Source organism: Clinocottus analis, unplaced genomic scaffold (genome assembly GCF_023055335.1).
Source record: "Clinocottus analis isolate CAN_PGR_092001 unplaced genomic scaffold, fCliAna1.0.p SCAF_24, whole genome shotgun sequence".
Taxonomy (NCBI): domain Eukaryota; kingdom Metazoa; phylum Chordata; class Actinopteri; order Perciformes; family Cottidae; genus Clinocottus; species Clinocottus analis.
Window position 1 is genome coordinate 10,320,427 of NW_027175976.1, and position 21,251 is coordinate 10,341,677.

At 43.5% G+C, this 21,251-nt stretch overlaps 1 protein-coding gene across 1 annotated transcript in view; it reads right to left on the reverse strand.

The window, feature by feature from the left end:
* Positions 1–914: 914 nt before the first annotated feature.
* Positions 915–21,251, reverse strand: part of chrm4a (cholinergic receptor, muscarinic 4a) — a 42,547-nt gene continuing 22,210 nt past the window's right edge. Inside the window, exons 2-7 of the mRNA XM_068590439.1 lie at positions 11,253–11,851; positions 7,756–7,910; positions 4,826–5,021; positions 4,632–4,721; positions 3,125–3,394; positions 915–1,408 (exon numbers count right to left, since the gene is read on the reverse strand). Of these exons, the coding sequence (XP_068446540.1) occupies positions 1,163–1,408; positions 3,125–3,394; positions 4,632–4,721; positions 4,826–5,021; positions 7,756–7,910; positions 11,253–11,851 (1,556 nt within the window). The 3' untranslated portion in view covers positions 915–1,162. The remainder of the gene's footprint in view (positions 1,409–3,124; positions 3,395–4,631; positions 4,722–4,825; positions 5,022–7,755; positions 7,911–11,252; positions 11,852–21,251) is intronic.

The following is a 21,251-nucleotide window of genomic DNA, read 5'->3' on the forward strand; positions in this document are numbered from 1 at the left end:
TGTTAGCACTGTTAGCACTGTTAGCGCTGTTAGCGCCGCGCGTCAGTCCCTCAATCATAACCTGGAAGTCAGCGTCTTTAACGAACAGCTGTGGCTATGTACCTGCAGGGGAAGTTGTCCAGTCGCCTGTTTGAGGACACAGAGCTCAGCTGCTTCTTTTGCTAACCTCCATCATAACATGCGAGTATGCAAACCAGACCTTGATGGTTTTCACACCAGATTGTTATCTGGCGGTGTGTGAACTGGAACGACGTAAACACAAAGTGATCGCATGCTGTGGGGGAAACCACCACTATGTATGAAGCAGAAGCTCCGAGAGTGCTAGGAGCACGGTTAGCTTATCTACAATTAGCTGCTATTGTTGCCTTCCAACATGGCTGCCACAGTGTGTGCTACGCTACTTCAGCTCTCCGTCCTCCCCGTATCATCTGTACGCTCCTCATTGGTCTCAGTCGTCCCTTTCTCTGCTCTAAATGTACATTTCATCTATTTATATTTCATTTTTAATTTACTTTTGTCGTGTCTGTAGCATAGAACCAATGACACAATTTGAGGTATCGATCAGAATCGCAGTAGAAAAAAACTGAAAATTATGCTTAAATAAAAATGATGACTGAAAGGCCACGAGGGGATTTCCTTCTGACCTACTTTTGCATTTAATGGATTCACGTTCGAGCTACCTCGCAATACTTTATGCATTTCTACTGATCCATGAAGGAGGTTAAGATGCATCCAGCATTGATACATTATTATATGGCGTAATATCATTAATTATACTTAGTTATTGATTACGAGCCCAAATCTGAATCATCGTAGCATATTTTTGACACAGTGTGCATTGGAAGCACATCTGCTATGTATATATATATATATATATATATATATATATATATATATATATATATATATATATATATATATATATATATATATATATAGCAGCGTGGCCATCATTCCATCTTGGGGATCTGGTCTCAGGAGTCACTGGTTCACGCTCACATTCCACTCTGATTCTATTGGTACCAACTGGGATGACTGGCATCATTTACAGAATGAACTAGACGCTGTCTCTGGTCTTTCTCTCCTCCACTCACCTCTCTACAACCTTCCTCTCTCTGTGTCCCATGCCCTCATGCATCATCCTCAGTCTTCTGCTTCCATCTCATCTGGTTCCTATGTTTTTGTACTGGCACAGCAGCAGGTTCTTGAATGTCTTTTTGAAAGTGGCGTTGCACAGCGCGTAACACGCTGGGTTGATGGTGGAGTTGACGTAGCACAGCCAGTAGCCGATGGCCCACACGGTGTCAGGGACACACGACTGGCAGAAGGTTGAGATCAACACCATGACGTTGTACGGCGTCCATGTGATGATGAAAGCCAGCAGGATGGCGAAGATGGTCTTGGTCACCTGTAGAGAAAGAGGTGAACAGAGACGAGGAATATGAGAACACTGAGGAGCATTTGATTTCATTCATTTCACTGCGGAGGAAAATCAATTTGGTGAGAATTCAAACTGGATTGAGGTCGTTGTTCCTACCTTTTATTCCTAAACGTCTACTGGTTTAAAAGAAAGCAGCTAATTATAGCACTACAATGATGAAGCCGTTCACTCTGAAAGATTGATCACCTCAAGTCCTTTACCTCTGCAGGCTGATGGTTGAAATAAACTGAAATTGATGAAAGGCAATTTTGGAAGAAAATCCTTTAGAAATCTTAACAATTGAAATATATTCTTGGCTGAGCTCCAACATGCCAAAGTATTGTTGTGGTCCTTTTGATTTGAAGTACTGTGTGAAATAAAGAAGAGCCCTTTGTTACAAACCTTTTCTTCTAAAAGAACTGTTCTCTAACACAGAAGCCTTTCTGTTCAGTCACTACGGTCATGAACCCGGTTTACTGTCCAGGAGCCGCCATCGAGGCGTGGAGCTGATGTTGACGTCTCCTTCGTGGTGTTCTGCCGGTTACGATGGGTTTTATTCAGTAAAGTCGGCTCCTGTATTGTTGCCTCTCGGTTTCTATGGTCGACATGACGGCACCTTCTACTCTCACAGAAAAACAACCCTGCACGATGCAATGTGTCGGAGTAGCACATTGTTTCAGCTACTGCAGGAAAGAAGATCCATGAGCTCATCAGATACCAAAACAATAGACTGTTAGATATCATGTTACGCCTCGAGAAAGTCCTCCTGGCAGCAGATTATTGCACCGACTGAGGTAGAAATACACTGTTCCTGTCACAAAGACATCTGCCAGCAATGTACGTTTATGTTGTTTATGTTGCCGTCGCAAGGCCTGCCAGAGGACACCGACCGGCTGTCAGCGGGCTCGGGGGTTTGATCCTCGACCCCGAGTGCGGTTACAGAGCGAGGACGGCAGCTATTTTTTGATGATTGATTCTTTCGCACTAGAATATATAGTTTGCTCTAATGCTTTGAAGTCATATCTCTACTGTTCTCCACCACTGGGTTCTACTGAGGGCAATGGAACGTTCTGCTCAGGAACAAGAGTCATCTCTCATCTCCAACAATTTGAAGCGTTCACCATTAAATTGCAGATGTCTCATAACTTCCTGCAGTAGTTTAAAACGAGTGCGTTCATCAGAAACAGGAGGCTAGTGTGATTTATGTGTGCTGGACCGAAATCAGAGTGGTTGAAGATACCGCTCATTTAAAAGCTACGGGGACGTTTCTCAACGCCATCTGTCCTTCTGCTCACTAATGACTGAGACTCAGCAGCAACAGGTAGGCTGGCCGTCCCTCATGCAAAGCAGCCGAGCAGAAACACACTTCTAGCTTTGTTTGTTGTCAGAATCAAGCCGACTGCTCTCTTTTGTGGCTGGATAATTAGTGAGAAGGAAACTTGCATTTTGGAAGAGTTTGTTTAGACTGTGCTTCTTCACACGTTTCAGGGAAACTAATGTCCTTTTTGTTTCTTTGTCTGATCATTTATAAAACAAAGAAATAAAAAAATAGAAATCTAATAATGATTTGTATTTCCATTGTCCAACCGGATAAAGCAATGAATCTAAGAGTGAAAGAGCCACTCATATCTGCGTGTAAAGCAGCCGGTTCATGTCTCGTAGAGGTCAGCACAGCATGCGTTGTTGCCCTTATATTTAACGTACTTTCTTTTCTCTGGCAGCCATCTGTCTTTTCCTCTTCACTTGGCTTCGAGCAATGCTTGCAAACTTTCTGGCCACGGTCCGTGGCCGGCTGATTGGGATGGAATGCCTCTCGGCTCCCTCGACGGGGGGGACGATCTCTATCGCCGTGATGCATTCGTCCCCGGCCTGCTTGGTCACGATCTTTATCTTGGACCACCTCGAGCTGGAGCTGATCTTGGACGCTGCAGGATTGGAAGTTGTCGTGGCAACTGGGATGGGATTGGTTGCAGCCTGTAACAGAACCAAGAAAGTTGAGTGAGGATTGTTTCACCGAGGTGACGTGTTGGAGGTATCTGCCATATCGAGGCAGCCGGTTCATGTGAGCATCCCTCACCAGAGCTGCAGAAGCCTCCGTCTGTCAGAAACAGTCATCATGTTTATCATCATCATTGACTGCTCCGGGGAGGTTTGCTTTACAACGCCTGACAAACCCATGAGGGCGACGCCGTGGTTGATGGTTGCTGATTGCTAGAGCAACCTGCCCCAGGGTTGACTCTGCTGATGCTCAGCATGTGTGAGCCCTGTGGAGAAGACTGCTCTATAACTACCCTTTTGTCCTGTAATATTGAGTGCCATCTTCTATCAGGCTGATACGGAATACAGCGAATCAGGAACCAGGACACAGGACGGAGGAACCAGGACGCAAGAACCAGGGAGCAGGAACCAGGAAGCAGGAACCAGGAAGCAGGAACCGAGGAGCAGGTGTCAGAGGTAACTGCTCTGCCTGATTGTGTCCCTGGTGCAACTCCCACCAGCATGTTTCAACTGTGATGCTGTCACTGCACCGTGTTGTTGTCTTGGTCCTCGCTCTGTTGGTTTCTGTGTGCCCACCTTCCCCCGCGGACCAGAACCAGACGTACCTTTACATCCACTCTGTGTATGAGGTACCATGTTAAGCTCAAGACTCAGTAGTCGAAACATGTTTATGATAGCTGAAAAGTTCTACCCTTGAACAGTATCTGACAACATGGGGTACATGTCTTGGGGTATGAACAAAAAAATCGTTGGACATTGAGATAACCAGATAATTATAATGCCAAAAATACCTTGTTTTATTGTACAAACTACAATCTTATACTGATCTAAAATAGATAATAAACCTGCTATCACAAGGAAGAGATGGTCATCATTAGAAGGAGATGGCTTGTGGCGGCTGTGGCTTCGTGTTGGAGCGGGTCGTACAATCTGATGTCCATGTCGATGGAAAGACACTTCCTGTAACCCGAAACTGCTCCTGTAGGCTGGGCCTCATGGAGGGGAGTGTTAGCGAGTCTGATGGGCAAGCAGCACCTTCATGGATGCCTTCCGTGTGTATATGGGTGTGAATGGGGGAATGCCATGTATTATGAATATCCATACATTATTGGTATTTGAGTAGTAGCAAAGAGCTAAAAAGCAGGATTGGAGTCGGCCACAACTAGCCTTTAAAGATTTGTATTTGCTAATTATTCAAATGTTGCATACCAACCTCAGCTATCACCTCGTTGTTGGTGTTGTCCTTTGGTTCTGTGGGGGGAATAAAAGCTGTTGACGAGTCATTGGAGCTCTCTTTTTCCTCCTAGATATATAGAAAGAAAGATGGATAAATGAATATATAGATAGACAGATAGATCGGTAGATGATAGCTTCAGACTAGAAACAGCTAACACACAATACATGCACCTGTGTGAGTCCTGGACTAGGTTGTGGTGCAGCCTGAACTGGTTTTGGTTCCTCCACTGCGCCATTCTTCACTGCCTCCAGTGCAGTGGTAGTTGAATCTAGACTGACTTTGGGAGTAGAGCGGGGACTGGCCTGAGGACTGGTCTCATTGTTGTTGTTCTGCTTTAATAGGTGACTCTTTATCAAGCTGGGAGTTCTGGAAAAAAATTAAAATACAATGGCAATTTAATAAGCATACACTATTGGAAAATATCTGCTATGAAGTGTGCAAAATATTGTATTGTATCTATTTGTGGATTAGGGCAAATGCAACAGATCAAGTCTATGCTGATTGATTATTAGATGACATGAAACTGGTTCCAATTTGTGATTTATTGACACATATTTTGATTTAACTCTGAGCTTTGGAGCGTCATGGCAGGTGACAGTCACTGGTATTGAGTATTTAGCTCTTCCAAACTGTCCCATGTTATTTGTTATTATTTTCGTCACATGCAGTGTCTGTTGAACACTGTGGAGTCACTTTTTTGTCTTTTTAGTGAGATGTGGAACAACCATGCCAGTGCATCACAATTCTTTGCCAGATGTTGGAAGCTGAAAATCACAAATTAACTTCAAACTGGACTGGAAGATATTTCCGCTAAAGGCGGCTCTGACATCTTTTGGTACAGTGAATGACTGTTAATGTCATGGAATACAGCTAGACAGACTGCTTGGTGTGTTGTACAGTTCTGCTGCATGAGTAGCCAAGGAAGACAACATCTGGCTACTGTATTTTGTTGGCTATGAAGATTGTGACACCACGAGTGTAAACAACTCAGCCCTTATAGGTTATGCTCACCTCACAATGGGTATCGGGGCTGTTTGGTCATGAGCCATGCTGGCATGCAGCCACGTTTTGAACAGACCTCCCCGCCAGAATAACATTAGAAATTACCTGAATGACATATCCCTTGTGCCTGACAGTGTTTCATCCAGACTCACTTGCCTCAAAGTAAATTGGATAGGCTATAAGGAAATCCACTCAACACATTTTCAACATGCGCTTAGCACCTCGGGGGGACATCCCATAGGGCTAGAGAGCCTGCCACCGAGCTACAGCTGGACAGCTTGGAGTAGTGTGTTAGACTCCTGGGTTTTAGCAAATGGTTATAGAATCCAGTTTCTGCAACATCCCCCTCCCTTTGCAGGGTCCATGTGACTGGTTAAGGACCCGTTAGTGGCAAATATTTTGGCCCAAGAGATTCTCACCCGCCTGCAGAAGGAGGTGATATGGAGAGTAGACTGCAGCTTGCTGGGAGTTTAAACATGTTCTCATTCCCACAAAGACAGGGGCCTGCATCCCATCTTAGACTTAAGGTGACTAAGTTCCCTCACAGTGTCAGCGTTCCTGAACCTTCATGAAAGTGTTCTCCTTGTTAAAATATTTTCAGGTAGGCAGGTGGTTGGAAATGGAAAGCTCTCAGACGTTATTGGGTATTCCGCTGCAGTGGGGTTGACCTCTATGGCTCTTCTCAGGACTCGGTCACTGCAGAGGTCGTTAGACAATTTCTATTTCTATCCAAAACATGACAGGTGTGTGAAGATTAAGAAGATGCCATCATGTACCATGTCCTTTGGAAAGTCCCTTTAGATAACATAAGCATTTAATCCCAATAGATTTAAGTGTCTACGGATAGTGAGGATTGTGTGGAAGGCCACTGGGAAGGGCCAACACATCAATGTTTTGAAGTTGAGACCAATCTACTGGGCCATGCTAGCATCATCTTCCTATTAAGAACAGATAACTCCTCCATTTTGTACCACATAAATAAACAGAGGGGCCTCAGATCCCTTAGCTGTTTTCAGGTCGCCAAGAAGCTCTTACTGTGGGCCTTTCCTCTAGTGTGGGGCCTACTCCAAGAAAATACTTAATTTGGCGGTTGTAGCTTTACTATTGTCCCAATTTGGCAAACCATTGCGAAAGCTGGTTTTGGGGGTTAGCGAGCATTTCCGTCAAGGTAATGGAGAATTACCTTGACTGCCAAGGGCCAACTGTGGTCCTCGGCAGTCAAGGTAACGCTCCTTTTCCAGGCAGGCAGGAAGTCTGATTTGGCAAGCCAAACACTCACTGAGTTGAACACGGCTGTTTTTCAGACCATACGCAATGCTAGAGCGCCTTCCATTCACTGTTGCTTCTGTGTATGGGAAAGGTGAATGGACTTGCACTTTTTTAGCAGCTTTCTAGTTTACCATCAGGACTATCGAAGCTTTCACATCCATTCACACACCTTGGTGAAGTGAGTGACGTTGAAATAGACAGGTTGTAATTTGAACTATAGAAATATGACCATTGCCATCTCTTGTCACTCAAAACGAACTGGATGCACTGATAGATGGCGAGGCAAGTCTTCTAAGGTCTGTCACTGGACTGATATACAGTTCCAATGGTATAAAAGATGGCATAACTCAAGATGAAGTCTGTGGTATAAAAGATGGCATAACTCAAGATGAAGTCTGTGGTATAAAAGATGGCATAACTCAAGATGAAGTCTGTGGTATAAAAGATGGCATAACTCAAGATGAAGTCTGTGGTTTAAAAGATGGCATAACTCAAGATGAAGTCTGTGGTATAAAAGATGGCATAACTCAAGATGAAGTCTGTGGTATAAAAGATGGCATAACTCAAGATGAAGTCTGTGGTATAAAAGATGGCATAACTCAAGATGAAGTCTGTGGTATAAAAGATGGCATAACTCAAGATGAAGTCTGTGGGGATGGTCATTGTTTGGTGTAATTGATCCATGGTTGTAGCCACACATTTAAATTGGGAAAAGGTTAGTGCATTGTGATTTATCTATTTTGACATGCCATCTTGTCTTTTGTGGAGTTTTTTTTTCTCATATGAAGTTATTTGTTACTTCTATACTTCCATTAATTTCATTCCTTACTTTATTCCCTTCTTCTCTTTCTTCTCTGGCTTGTGTTTGGAGACCCTGCTCCTGGAGGCAAGGGAAATGTGGATGTACAGGACTGTCATAATGATGACAGGAAGATAGAATGCGGCTATAGCTGTCCCAAACGTCACTGCAGGGTTCGAAAGAAACTGTGGAAAGAAAGAAAACCCCTTCATGATCCATAGAAAAGGTTTATACATATGCATTTCATATAAACACTGAGTTACCAGTTCATTAGGTGCACATATACAGTCTAATGCAATCCAAAACTCCTGAAATCAATCCTGTCTTTAAGTTTTTGTTCATACTCTTTGGTTTAAATAGGCTGTTTATGTTCAAGGTTGCAGTGGTAGTGATTGTAGTGGTGGTCTTTTATTGCACTTCATCATAATAAAAGATAGTTAAGTAACCATACATTAGTGGTATTTGAGTAGTAGAACAAGTAGCAAAGAACAAAAAAGTGGGGTTGCAGTCAAGTCAAGCATGTCGGCCACAAATGGGGTAAGCGAGAGTTCAGGAAGGAAGAGCCAACACTAGTAAGCAATCAACCGATCCATCACTTTGTCTCCAAGCCAATCGTATTGTTGCTGACAAAAGTGTGCTCTGCTGCGGTCAGTTGTCATTCTCAGCTCTGAAACGAATGCAACCCTCCTCCACCCCAGTCACCTCCAGGCAGCAGGCCGCCATACTCCTTATTTATCATTGGATGACAGCAACTCCCTTCTTCACCACCACCACCAGTGTCTGGACTCCAGGGGATTCTGCCGGATCAGAACTCAGAGCCACGGCCCCGTGTTTGTCCTGCTTCAGGATGGAGTTCGATCGCCAAAGACTTTGCACTATTCATTGTTGTACCAATGTAATAAATGTAAATTCGGAACAAGTCTCTCCTGATTGAACTTGCCTTTAAAGTTTTTAATTTGCTGCTGATATGTTACATGAATGTTGGGGTACTAACGTTAAATGGATACCAATTTCATCATGAGATTGCCAAAGATCGTCTGTCACCTCCAGGGATACAATCCTCATGTTTTTTTGTGTTTGGATAATGTGTTTGCTTCCTATGAAGGGAACCAGCTCGTTTAAACAGTTTATGTCAGCATTTAAAGAAAATAGTTAGACATATCACATATATTTAACCTTTAAAGAGGTTTAGGGATTAAACCCCGGTGTTACTCAAGTTACAACCGGACTATTTTCCACTTCCCTGGAGTTAACACAAGGAGACAGCCAACTAGATATTTTACCCTAGGGGCTGCGAGTAAGCCAGAAGTTGGGTGTTGTTCTTCTCCGACTATATTTCCCCGGTGTAAGACTTGATACTAATTTACAACAATAATGGTACCGCCAGCAAAATACCTCTGCTAATTAGAGCCATGCTCTACTTTGCGGTTGTCGTGTCAAAGCAGGCGACTAATAGATATTCTTTGAAATTATCTCCAGTAAGTGCATCTTAACCCACACAGGCTCTGCCCTCTGCTAGACTCTATGGGTTATTGTATCCTCCAATCACGAGCATGCATTTGGCCACTGGACATTTGCATAAGCATAGCCAGCCAATCAGGATGCGCTACCTGAATACCCGCAGATCCCACAGTATTTACTGTAGGTCCATCCTTCTTCTCTACAGTGAAAGGGGAGCAGCAATGGGATCACAACAGCTGTTAATGAACTTGGGTGTGTTGGGTGTTTTACTGGCATCTGTCCAGCCTGATGCCACACATTTTCAGATTGACATTCTGGGCTGTAGCATCAAATTAATGGATTGATTCATGAATTTGCAGAAGCAGCAGGTTGTGTGGTGTATATCGCTCCTGTGGGCTAGGACTGTGATGATCTCCTGGGAGCCCCTGTCATCACATATTGGCTCTTCGGATTTCTTCTGTCAATCAGTGCTTTCAAAATCTGGAGGTGGAAAAATAATACCTCAGCCGCACGCTCACCTTTAGAGGGCAGCTGAGGCTAAACATAAAGTACGACAGAGAGGAGGAGGGAGCATTGGCAAGCAAAGCCCTGATGCCTCTGGCCTCCTCCACTTCCGTGTCAGCAGAAAGGTGCTGCTTGGAGTAGACATCTGGATGGTCCTGTGCTCCCCACCCCTACCTCAAGACCGTCAGCGCACAGCCCATCTGGTGGCACTGCTGGGGCTCGTACACAGCCTTCTTTTGATGCCGGGAAGCACAAACACATTTCTGTTACTTTCCCCATCAGTATGGCAAAGTGGGTCTGTTTATCAACAGACATACAACCAAAGCCTGGAACATCCCTTTTTGAGAGGGTGGGGCCATTCTGTTAGCTTCAGGTAGCCACGTTAGGTACGTTGAGAGTAGAGAGGAGGGTGTAGCCTGTGTAAGCTTGTAAGGAAGATCACAATATTGTAACCCTAGTTCTATAACAACAGACAGAGACCTCTACCAGGGGAGCCTTGTATCTCCGATGCCGCCTGCTGAAGAGGATGACGGATGGCATACAGCTGCGTGAGCTGGCGTATGTAACTGGGGGTCTGCATGGTCTCTGATAGGCACTTCCTGATTAGCTGGCTGTACCTACGCAAGCTTTCAGTGGACAAATGTGAGTTTGTTATGGCTCCACCTGTGCTCATAGAACTAGGGTTACAATAGCTGAACCTTCATTTCTGATCGCGAGTAGCTGCAACATTAAGTGATTAAAGGGCTGCAGGAAAACGCGGCCTTGTGTTCCTCGTTACCGTCTCTCTGACTGGGGATGTTGATACTAGCAGTGGCAGAATAAGTATTCCAAAGTAAAACTTCTAAGTGACTTCTGAAGCAAAACATTTTATAGTCAAACTTGTAAGAACATTGTCAGCACAATCTCACGGTTGAGCTTTCAATTCTAATCAAACACTTAGTAGTTTACTGATTTGAATTATTATTTGAATCACTTGAGGGGCCTTTTCTAAGTTATGTTAAGATACAGGGCATCAGAATAGTGATATAATTCCACAATCTAAACATCATAGCAACTCTTTTGGTTGGGCCCAGCTACGAGTAAAGTGTATTCCCAACATAGTCTAACAGCAGTTTGTGAAAAAGTAGTAATACTTCCACTTGCTAAGCACGACTTTCAAACTAATGCATTTATTCTAAGTCTTCTTTGTGGAGTCATGTGCAATATGAAGATAGGTTTAGGCACAAATGAACAAAGTGAAGGAAAGCCACTCAGTTTCAGAACGCTGTCACCAACACGTCAGTCAACAACAAAGCTTTGGACCTCACAGCCTCCAACACGGGTCCTGTGGTTCAAAGTCATGTGTTTGTTTGACGGAAAACAATCCTAATGACTACAAATTTGCATCGTTTTTAACACGAGTAAACTGGGAAAAAGGAACGTTCTTGTTCATGTACACAAAGCTCTATATTTTAATGATGTGACTATTTCCACAACTGCTGTGAGAGGGTGGTTTCACACTAGTGGTTCTGACCTTTTGTAGCTTTGGTATGTTTTCTAGTTTCAGTTTTTAATGACTTTACCTGAATATAACACTCTCCAGGTGGCACTGTTCGCTGTCCAACGATGAACTGCCAGAACAAGATGGCCGGAGCCCACAAGATAAAGGACAGGATCCAGGCGGCTGCAATCATTAATCCAGCCATCTTAGTTGTTCTTCTTGCCGGATATGTGAGGGGTTTGGTCACGCAGAAATAGCGATCAAAGCTGATGATCAATAAATTCATCACTGAGGCGTTTGAGACAACATAATCTAAAGCTAGCCACAGGTCACAAACCACCGGCCCAAGTGGCCAGTAGCCAACAATGATGTAGACCGTGTACAAGTTCATGCTGAAAGCCCCGATGATCAAGTCAGCACACGCTAATGAAAACAAGAAATAGTTATTGACAGTTTGTAGGTGGCGGTTTACTTTGATGGAAAGCATAACTAAAATATTCCCTGTGACAGTCACAAAGCTCAAGGATCCAGTAACCAGTGCAATAAAAAACATCTCCAGGGCTTTGTAGGAACTTCCTGCCCCGGCTTCTTCGTCCACCAGAGAGCAGAATGAGGAATCATTGGAGGACATGTTGCAGGAGCTGTTGGACATCATGTCCGCTGGTTGGATGAGCGATGACCCTGCAGGAGAAAGAGACACATGAGAAGATGGACAAAGACAGAGTGAGGTTGCGTCTGCATCAGCGTCATCATGCAGAACACCTGCCATTTCATTATAAGGCAAGCAATAAGCACTCATGCTGCTTCACAATAACAACACTCAACCTTTTGCCAATGCAATGCTATTAATGTGAAGGAGCAATGACAATGTATCTGTATCATTAAAACTGCTTTTAACGGTAGTTGTACTTTATTGACAAATTGTACTTTATTGATTCTTGTTGTTCTGACTTTGTTCTCATAGTAAAATGCACTTAGTCAAAGTCTATTTGGATAAAAGCATCAGCTAAATGTAATGTTTGGTAGACAGTAAGAACCAAAACTCAAAAATGCTGAGATTCCACATAAATACAAAGGTGCTCACAGCTGATAACACAAATAACAAACAGTAGTAGTAAAGAAAGTAGTAAAATGGTGTCTCATGTTGTGCACAGCCACACAACTACATAGGTCCTATTTTAGATACACACATTGTGGTACACACAGAAAATAATGTGAATGGACTAATATTTCTCATTGTCAGACCACCCAAAGCTCTTCAACACGACATGACACAATCCACACACTGATGGGAGGAGCCACCATGTGCCAATCAGAATGAACTAACATTAATGGGGTCATAGGGTTAATTGTCTCGTCCAGGGACATGTCACCATGGACCAGCGGAGCCGGGATTGAACGACCCTGTTCTCCCCAATGTGACTAAATAATGTGTGAGGATATGGTTTATACCACTGGATAAGCCTGACTGAAGTTCCTACATGAGTCATGTACTGGTGCTGATGGTGTCAGCTTTAAACCCTGAGATGAGCTTACCCCTTTGGCTCAGAGGAGAAGCTGCTCGCTCACAGCCACAGAATATTTTAATGACTATGGTGCAAATCAATCCTCACAGGCTTCATGGAGAGAGGCTGTTCACTGAGCACGCACTATCTTATGCCCAGCATGCAGTTAGGCTCATTGCAGCCAGTAGTCAGACTCATTGTAGTCAGGCTCATTGTAGTTAGGCTCATTGTAGTCAGGCTCATTGTAGCCAGGCTCATTGTAGCCAGGCTCATTGCAGCCAGTAGTCAGACTCATTGTAGTCAGGCTCATTGTAGTTAGGCTCATTGTAGTTAGGCTCATTGTAGTCAGGCTCATTGTAGCCAGGCTCATTGTAGTCAGGCTCATTGTAGCCAGGCTCATTGTAGTCAGGCTCATTGTAGCCAGGCTCATTGTAGCCAGGCTCATTGTAGCCAGGCTCATTGTAGCCAGGCTCATTGCAGCCAGACTCATTGTAGTCAGGCTCATTGTAGTTAGGCTCATTGTAGTCAGGCTCATTGTAGCCAGGCTCATTGTAGCCAGGCTCATTGCAGCCAGACTCATTGCAGCCAGACTCATTGCAGTTAGGCTCATTGTAGTCAGGCTCATTGTAGCCAGGCTCATTGCAGCCAGACTCATTGCAGTTAGGCTCATTGTAGTCAGGCTCACATGTCCCTTCTGTAATTGCAGTTGTAGCTATTGTAACTCCATTAAAAGGTATATTATATTTTCAATCTAAAAATAAGTAAAACTTTTCAGTACATTTTGCTTTGAAAATGATTTAAGTTTAAATAAAGAGTTTAGAGTGGTGATGTTTTGTATCTCCACCCCAGCTGGCCCGGTCGTATCACCTCGCTATTAGACCAGTACTGAGTACTGAGCAGAGTACTGAGTCCCTGGTGCTGAGTACCCGTCTGTCCTCAGTCCAGGGGACTTGTCAATCACATTGTCTGTGTGCATTTTGGATTAAATAAAGTAGCATCGTGGTTGTAGACCTATTGGTTCTGAGCATGTGGTCACATGCTCAGAACCAATAGGTCTACAACCACGATGCTACTAAAGGGAGGCTCAAGTTTAGAAGTAATAGTACTAATATAATAGTACTAATATAATAATAGTTGTATTTACAGAACACGTTTGACAGACAAAGAGGTCACAAAGTGATGTACAGATTAAAAAACACAGTAAAAAACACATTAAAAGACGTAGCAGCAAAAAATAAAACAAAACAAATAAAAAAACGGATAAAAGCAGATAAAAGCATGTCGTAGGTATTTAAACAAACGCCAACATAAACAAGTAAGTCTTTAGTTTTTTAAAAGACATCAATGAATCAGCAAACCAAATATGTAAAGAGTATATGTAAATACTGGTAAAGAGTCCCAAAGCTCAGGAGCGACCGACGTTAAAAGCTCGGTCACCACGGGTCTTAAAGCCAGTGTGTGGGACGGACTGAAGGGTTAGCTGGTTGGACCTGAGGCTGTTGTACATGTGCGCAGTACTTCAGCCACATATGATGGAGTCTGACCGTCAAGCGCTCTGTATGTGAGGGTGAGGATTTTAGGAGCCAGTGAATGGGGGTGATATGAGACCGTCTGTTTGTCCTCGTCAGTACTCTGGCAGCAGCATTCTGGATTATCTGAAACCGGTTTATTGCAGTTTTACTGAGTGCGGAGACAAGTGTGTCGCAGTAATCAATGCGTGGAGAGATAAAGGCGTGTATGATCATTTATAAATCAGCCGTAGATGAAATAGATCTCAATTTGGAAATTTTTTGTAGGTGGAAGAAACATGATCTAGACAGTTGTTTCACGTGGGGGTCCAGTGACAGGGATTTATCAAATATTACCCCTAGATTACGCAGATTTAGGCGGACAGCAGAGGAGAGTGGACCAATGCTCTGCTTGACCATAGACACAGCATCATCAGGTGCAATAACTAGAACCTCCCTCTTATTCTCATTTGGTTGTAAGCCATTTCCTGCTATCAAGTCCTTGGTGGCATTTACTAGCAGGCTGGTTAGCATGAACGCCTCACTGGGTTTAAAGGAGACATAGAGTTGGATATCATCTGCATACAGATGATAAGCAACATTATAGGTTTTAATGATCTGTCCTAGAGGTAATCAATATAAAGAAAATAACAGAGGCCTCAGGACCGAGCCCTGCGGTACCCCACAAGACAGTGGAGAGAGAGACAGTAAAACTTCTGTTAGCGAGGTAAGATATAAACCGCTCCAGCGCTGTGCCAGATATGCCAGAAATCACGTAGCCTCTCCATCAGGATGTGATGGTCTACGGTGTCGAACGCACAACTGCGGTCGAGGAGCACTAAAACAGAACAGTCACCTGCGTCAGATGACATTAAAAAGTCATTTGGAACCCTCAGGTGAGCGCTTTCAGTCTGTTTGTGAAACCCGGACTGGAATTTGTCAAGCACATTGTGCGTCTCCAATGCAGCAGTAAGTTAGCCGGCCACTACCTTCTCTAAGATTTTTGAAATATGCCTGTAGTTTGAGGGCAATGCAGGATGTAAGTTAGTTTTTTCAAAATAACGGCTGGATAGTAGCATGTTGGAAATAGGAGGGGACCCTTCCTTTTTTTGTGATCAATTTTTTTTATTGATTTCTAGATATGCAGATAAAGAAAAAAGATGTACAATACATAAAACGCAAAATCATAATAAATAATAATACAAATTAAAAATTAAAAAATACAAAGAAATAAAGAATAGTAATGAGAGATGGAAAATATAAAACATACATATGCATACCTACACATATACATATATCTATATACACACCTGTGTGTACACACCCATCTAAATACTCTCAAAACTATATATACATATGTATGTACACACATATCTACATATACCATATAACTACACACATTGTTTAAACCCCCTCCCACTGTTAGCGATACCCTCCCCCCTTATACATCTACAAATATAAGATAGTTATTAACCTAGCCTTAATATCAATATTACCTAACATCCATTTATTTTTCCAATAACCTTCAATGATACCAGCCATAAAATGTCCTTATATGCTGATGACATTTTAATATACGTTGATAAAGTCCCCACGTCCATTCCTCTATTTTAAGTCCCTTTACAGGATTCAGTTCCCTGTCAGGTTAGAAGTTTAATTGGACTAAATCAGCTCTCTTACCTTTAAATCAATATTTAATACCAAGTACCCTACCTACTAATATCCCTATCGTTAAACATTTCAAATACCTTGGCATAGAAATCTTTAAATCCCTAAACACAACCATCTCAAGAAACTACCTGGACATATATAAACGTATTGCATCTGACCTTAACAGATGGACTCAGAATCCTGAATCTATACAGACTCAGGTTTCAATTGTGAAGATGGATGTCCTACCGAGAGTTAATTTTTTCACATCTATGTCACCCTTATTCCCACCACCTAATTATTGGACTAAACTCCACTCCCTAATCTCCTAATTCATCTGGGGCGGGAAACAACCACGAATCAAGATGTCCACACTACCAAGGCAAAAACCTAAAGGTGGTCTCTCAGTTCCTCACTTTAAATATTGTTTTTGGTCTTTTGTTCTGAGACCACTCTCAATCTGGTTGAACCCTCAGGCGTCTTTATCTTGGAAGCTAATTGAAGAAAATCTAGCCGCACCACGCAGATTAGAGGACCTGATTTTTTCCAATATTCCACCTAAACAAGCTAAACTCTCACTTGGCCCAATTTTATCATTTGCACTATTAATATGGCAGATGGCTGAAAAAGAGACCAAAACAAATCTTAAATGGCATCGCGATACTCCAATCTTTAATAACTGTCGAATACTTACTGGTGGGGTCCCATTTTTTACATCTTCATCAACTTGGGCCAGCAAAAAGATACACAAACTAACAGATATCTTTAATGAAAATGGTTGAGGTCATTTAATGATATACATACTACCTATGAGATACAGGATCATCTTTTTATCTGTATCTATAACTAAAGGCTTCACTCAAAGCATACGGGGTACCATGGAAGGATCCTTTGGGATCACACCGCCTGCTTTCTATTTTCAACACTCAAGCGATTAATATCCAAACTGCACTTTTGGTTTTCTGTCTTCTTACAAACCCTTACATATCGAACAGGTCTGGGCCAAAGACCTCCAACACATGAGAATGTGCAGATAGACTGGGATTACATTTGGAAAGGTAAAACTGAGACCTCGAAGAAAAAAAAGAAGCTAAAATGCACGGCGCTAATGGAGGGGACCCTTCCTCTGGACATCCATCTTAACCGCTGGAGCCGATCCCAGCTGTCAAGGGGTGAAGGCAGAGTTCACCTGGACAAGTCTCCAGTCCATCACAGGACAGACAAAGAGACAGACATTCACGCTCACATTCACACCTACGGGACATTTACAGTCCAGTTAACCTGAGCAGCATGTCTTTGGACTGTGGGAGGAAGCCGGAGAACCCGGAGAGAACCCACGCTGCCACGGGGAGAACACGCAAACTCCACACAGAAGGACCTGCCAGACCAGTATCCGAACCACAGACCCTCTTGCTGTGAGGCGTCAGTGCCACTACACCACCGTGCAGCCCGACAATGACCTCCAGACAATGAGGAATTAAAAGTCTATGTCAAGGCAAGACCAAATACAGCGGGTCCTCCAAAAAACGACTGTAAAATATTTACATTTTTGTGATGATTAGATTAGCTGTCAGAACTATTAGCAAAAAAAGCCTCTTCCTGTTGAATATGAATGTGATCAGGTCATAACAGATCATCACAAACATAAAGACATAGAAAATGCTAATCTTAATGTTTATTCACACACTCTCACACCAGTATGGAGTGTCCTGCTGGTAGTTGGGTTGAGGGGCTGCTGGTGTCTCAGGGTGTCTGTGCAGTCTGCAGACCGTAAACCAGACTGAAGAACTATTTGAAGAAGTGTTTTTGTGATGACATGATGACCAGAGGTGGAGATCATGGATCCCTCTGACAGCACTGCTCATTGCGTCCATTACGGTGGCGATCCAGTGAGTCAGTTTACTTGAGGCGGCCAGATCCAATGACAATGAACAAAAACAGAATATTATAATCCATCTGAAATGTTGAAACCTGCAGGATGTAATCAGACAGCACTTCAAAGCACCAAGGCTATTGAAGCCAATGCGTCTACCGACCTGTGCTGGGAACCAGAGCTTTACACACATGTTCTTTCACAACACGCTGAGTCAACAGTTACTCTGTTGATGTTGAACTCTTTACACAGAGCAACTGTCTGGCTCTGATAACTCTGACTGCAGGAAGTGCACAAAAAATGCTGCAGAACCAAGTATTTAAATGTTTAAACATTAAAGCAGAACTGCAACCATTTTCCATCTCCAAACGTAATCTTTGCATGCCTTGTTGAAAACAATGATGAGAAATCTGTCAAATGACTTCATGTTAACTGGACATGATGGACGCCTCTGTGTCTCCCTGTTGCACCAAACCATCAGAGCATTCAGAAGATGCTCTCTCCCTCCAGCGGCACTGACACAGTTCACTTGTTTGCTTGTAGTTCGGCCTCACAGAGGCCCTCGACTGGATGTTCTGGGTAACCTTCTCCTCCAATCGCGGCCATCCGCCCACTGAAGATTTGCATACAGGTGGCCAGCCAATCAGGTCGTTCATACTATATAAAATGGAATATATCAAATATGTCAACTCAGATATTTATCCATGTCTTTAACTTCAACAGTTTTACTGGGACAGAGATCCTTGGAGTGCTAAAAGAATTGAATCCCAGTAAAGCCACTCGGCCAGGTAACTTACAGCCTGATTGACATCCGTTTTATTTTTTTTGCTGAACCTCTATGTCACTTTTTGTGTTTGACCTTATCAACAGATAAAAACCCAGAGGACAGCTGCCGTTGTTTTTCCCCTCTTGAAGGAGGCCAGCCGGCGGCCTGAACCAACAACTCTGTCTCGGCTCACACAAAGAAGTGCCTGTCTACCATACTCTCTACATTCAGTCAGGGTTTTGCATAATACAGAGCTGTCACTGCTGCAATAAAGGTCATACACAATATACCTGAAGCCCAGACAGCAAGCAGTGCTGTCTTTCTGGTCCTGGACCTCTTCAGGCCCTTTCTGACCACAACACTGGGACGATTTCAAGCTATTGCTTTTTCAGAACATGCAGTTCAGGGATCTCAGACACAGAATTCAGGCTTTTTAGTCAGAGGGTGCTACTTTGAAAGTTGCAAAGTTAGTTTCTGGGCCATTTATTATTTATTGTGTACAAAAATAGTCACGGGACAAAGGAAGGTACCTTTTGACTTCTTTGTGGCACAGATCTTGGGTTGACTCCTCTGTAGGAATATTGCGTTTCCTTTGCTATAAACCCATCATACGTGTCTGTGAAAAGGCTATTGTCAGAGCAAATTTATATGACATGGACATTTTAAGATCCCACGTCCACTGACCTGGCTGAGCTGCTGTGGTCCACGAGTCACCGAGATAACTTTAGACCTAAACGGCAGATAGAAATGTGGATGAAGAATGCAGTCGGAGAAGAAATGGGATTTGGAATTGGAAAGAGTGCGAAAGCAGATTTAGCGGATTTAGAGAAAGCTTTCGCAGTGGAACAAATGAGACGACAAACTGAAGGGCTGAATGGGAGCTAGAAGGCGAGAGCTCAGTTTGAGGAGGAAGGTGAGCTGGTGAGGAAGAGTCGGCTCACAGGACATTTTGAATAATTCACCTTTGGTGCCAAAGTTCAGTCAGAGAGATGTTGAGAGGTTTTCATGACGTTTGAATGTGCTGCAGACGCTGAAACACCCAGCAGCCTGGCTGCAGGGTGTTCATCACTGTGAAATCCCAAAACTACACTGAGACCAGGGACTGAGACCAGGGACTGAGACCAGGGACTGAGACCAGGGACTGAGACCAGATACTGAGACCAAGGACTGAGACCAGGGACTGAGACCAGAGACTGTATTCAGCACAACTCAGCAGCCTTTCTTGGCTTCTGCCTTTGAGGTCTGGACGACTCGGACAGTTGATCATTCGGGGTGGTCAGTAGATCATAAATGCAGGGTGTTTCAGAGGTTCAGGGCGTTTCAGAGGTTCAGTTAAGATGTTCAGGGTGTTTCAGAGGTTCAGGGCGTTTCAGAGGTTCAGTTAAGATGTTCAGGGTGTTTCAGATGTTCAGGGCGTTTCAGAGGTTCAGTTAAGATGTTCAGGGTGTTTCAGATGTTCAGGGCGTTTCAGAGGTTCAGTTAAGATGTTCAGGGTGTTTCAGATGTTCAGGGCGTTTCAGAGGTTCAGTTAAGATGTTCAGGGTGTTTCAGAGGTTCAGGGTGTTTCAGAGGTTCAGTTAAGATGTTCAGGGTGTTTCAGAGGTCCATCTTTATTCTCAGATCGTACATGAAGCCCTGGAGGAGGATCCCCACTGACCTCTGGAACACAAAAGGCCTTTTAGAGCTTGAAGCGCGAGCGCTCCCTTCTTCACATGTTGCTGTGCGTATCAGCACATGTCCTTATTCATATGTATTTCAATTAATTGTGGATTAAAATAACATGTCTTTCTTTTTTCTTGACAATCAACCCTTGAAATGATGCAGGTACTTGCAAATGACGTGGTAGTACAAAATGTAAACCATACTTTGGTGTTTCATTCTTACCTCTTGACTTAAGATTTCATGAAACGTGTTTTGGTGATGATTTGGTCAAAGTGCATTGAAGTCCTGATTGACGGTCATGTCTTTGAGGGATGGTGGGATTCTTTCTTGAAGCAGGGCTTCATGTGTCATAGTCTGTTGGGACTGTATTGTTGTATATTATACTTGAGCTGGACAGTGTCGTAGACCCTTCACAGCAGCTTCCATATGCACAGGATGGTCTAACGAGAGTGTCGTGAAAGCTACGAGCACGGAGGCTTTCCCTGGTCGGAGGACACAGATTGAGTTGCACACATCACTAGAAGGATAAAACCACTGGAGCGCAGGTTGCGAGCTTCGGACGCAGCCAGAACATGAGCCTCCACCTCCAGGACATAACGGGTCAATGTGAGAGGACATCATGGCCCATCTGGCATTAGTTCTCGCTTTATTGTGCAGATGATGTATGTATCAAGTCTAAAATAGAGCCCCATTTAGAACAACTCTAAGATCTGGGCCTCGGAGATTCTTACGTTTTCAAAGGTGTTTGGGTTGATTTTGTTATTGAGCTTGTGAATCTGGGATATCAATCCTCTGCTTCTCAAGTTCATATGTTCACCATGTGAAATCCTATTTTATAAATCAGAAAAGCAGATCAAGAAAAGGTACAAATATGAAAAGTACGGTGCGTTGCACATTGTTTTCTTTTTCTCACAGTCTATAGCGCTGCACCGCCATGAAGCCATCAAGGAGAGGATGGAGGAGATACCAGCAGTGAGAAGCACTGGCTCTGAAGACAAAGTCTCAGTTCCCTGAAGACTCGCCAACGAAGCAGGAGAAGACCAAGAGGTCCAAACCCGTCCAGAGCTCGCCGGTCATCGTCCGGTCTGAAAGGAGTCGTTCCGCAGCCGCTGCTGAC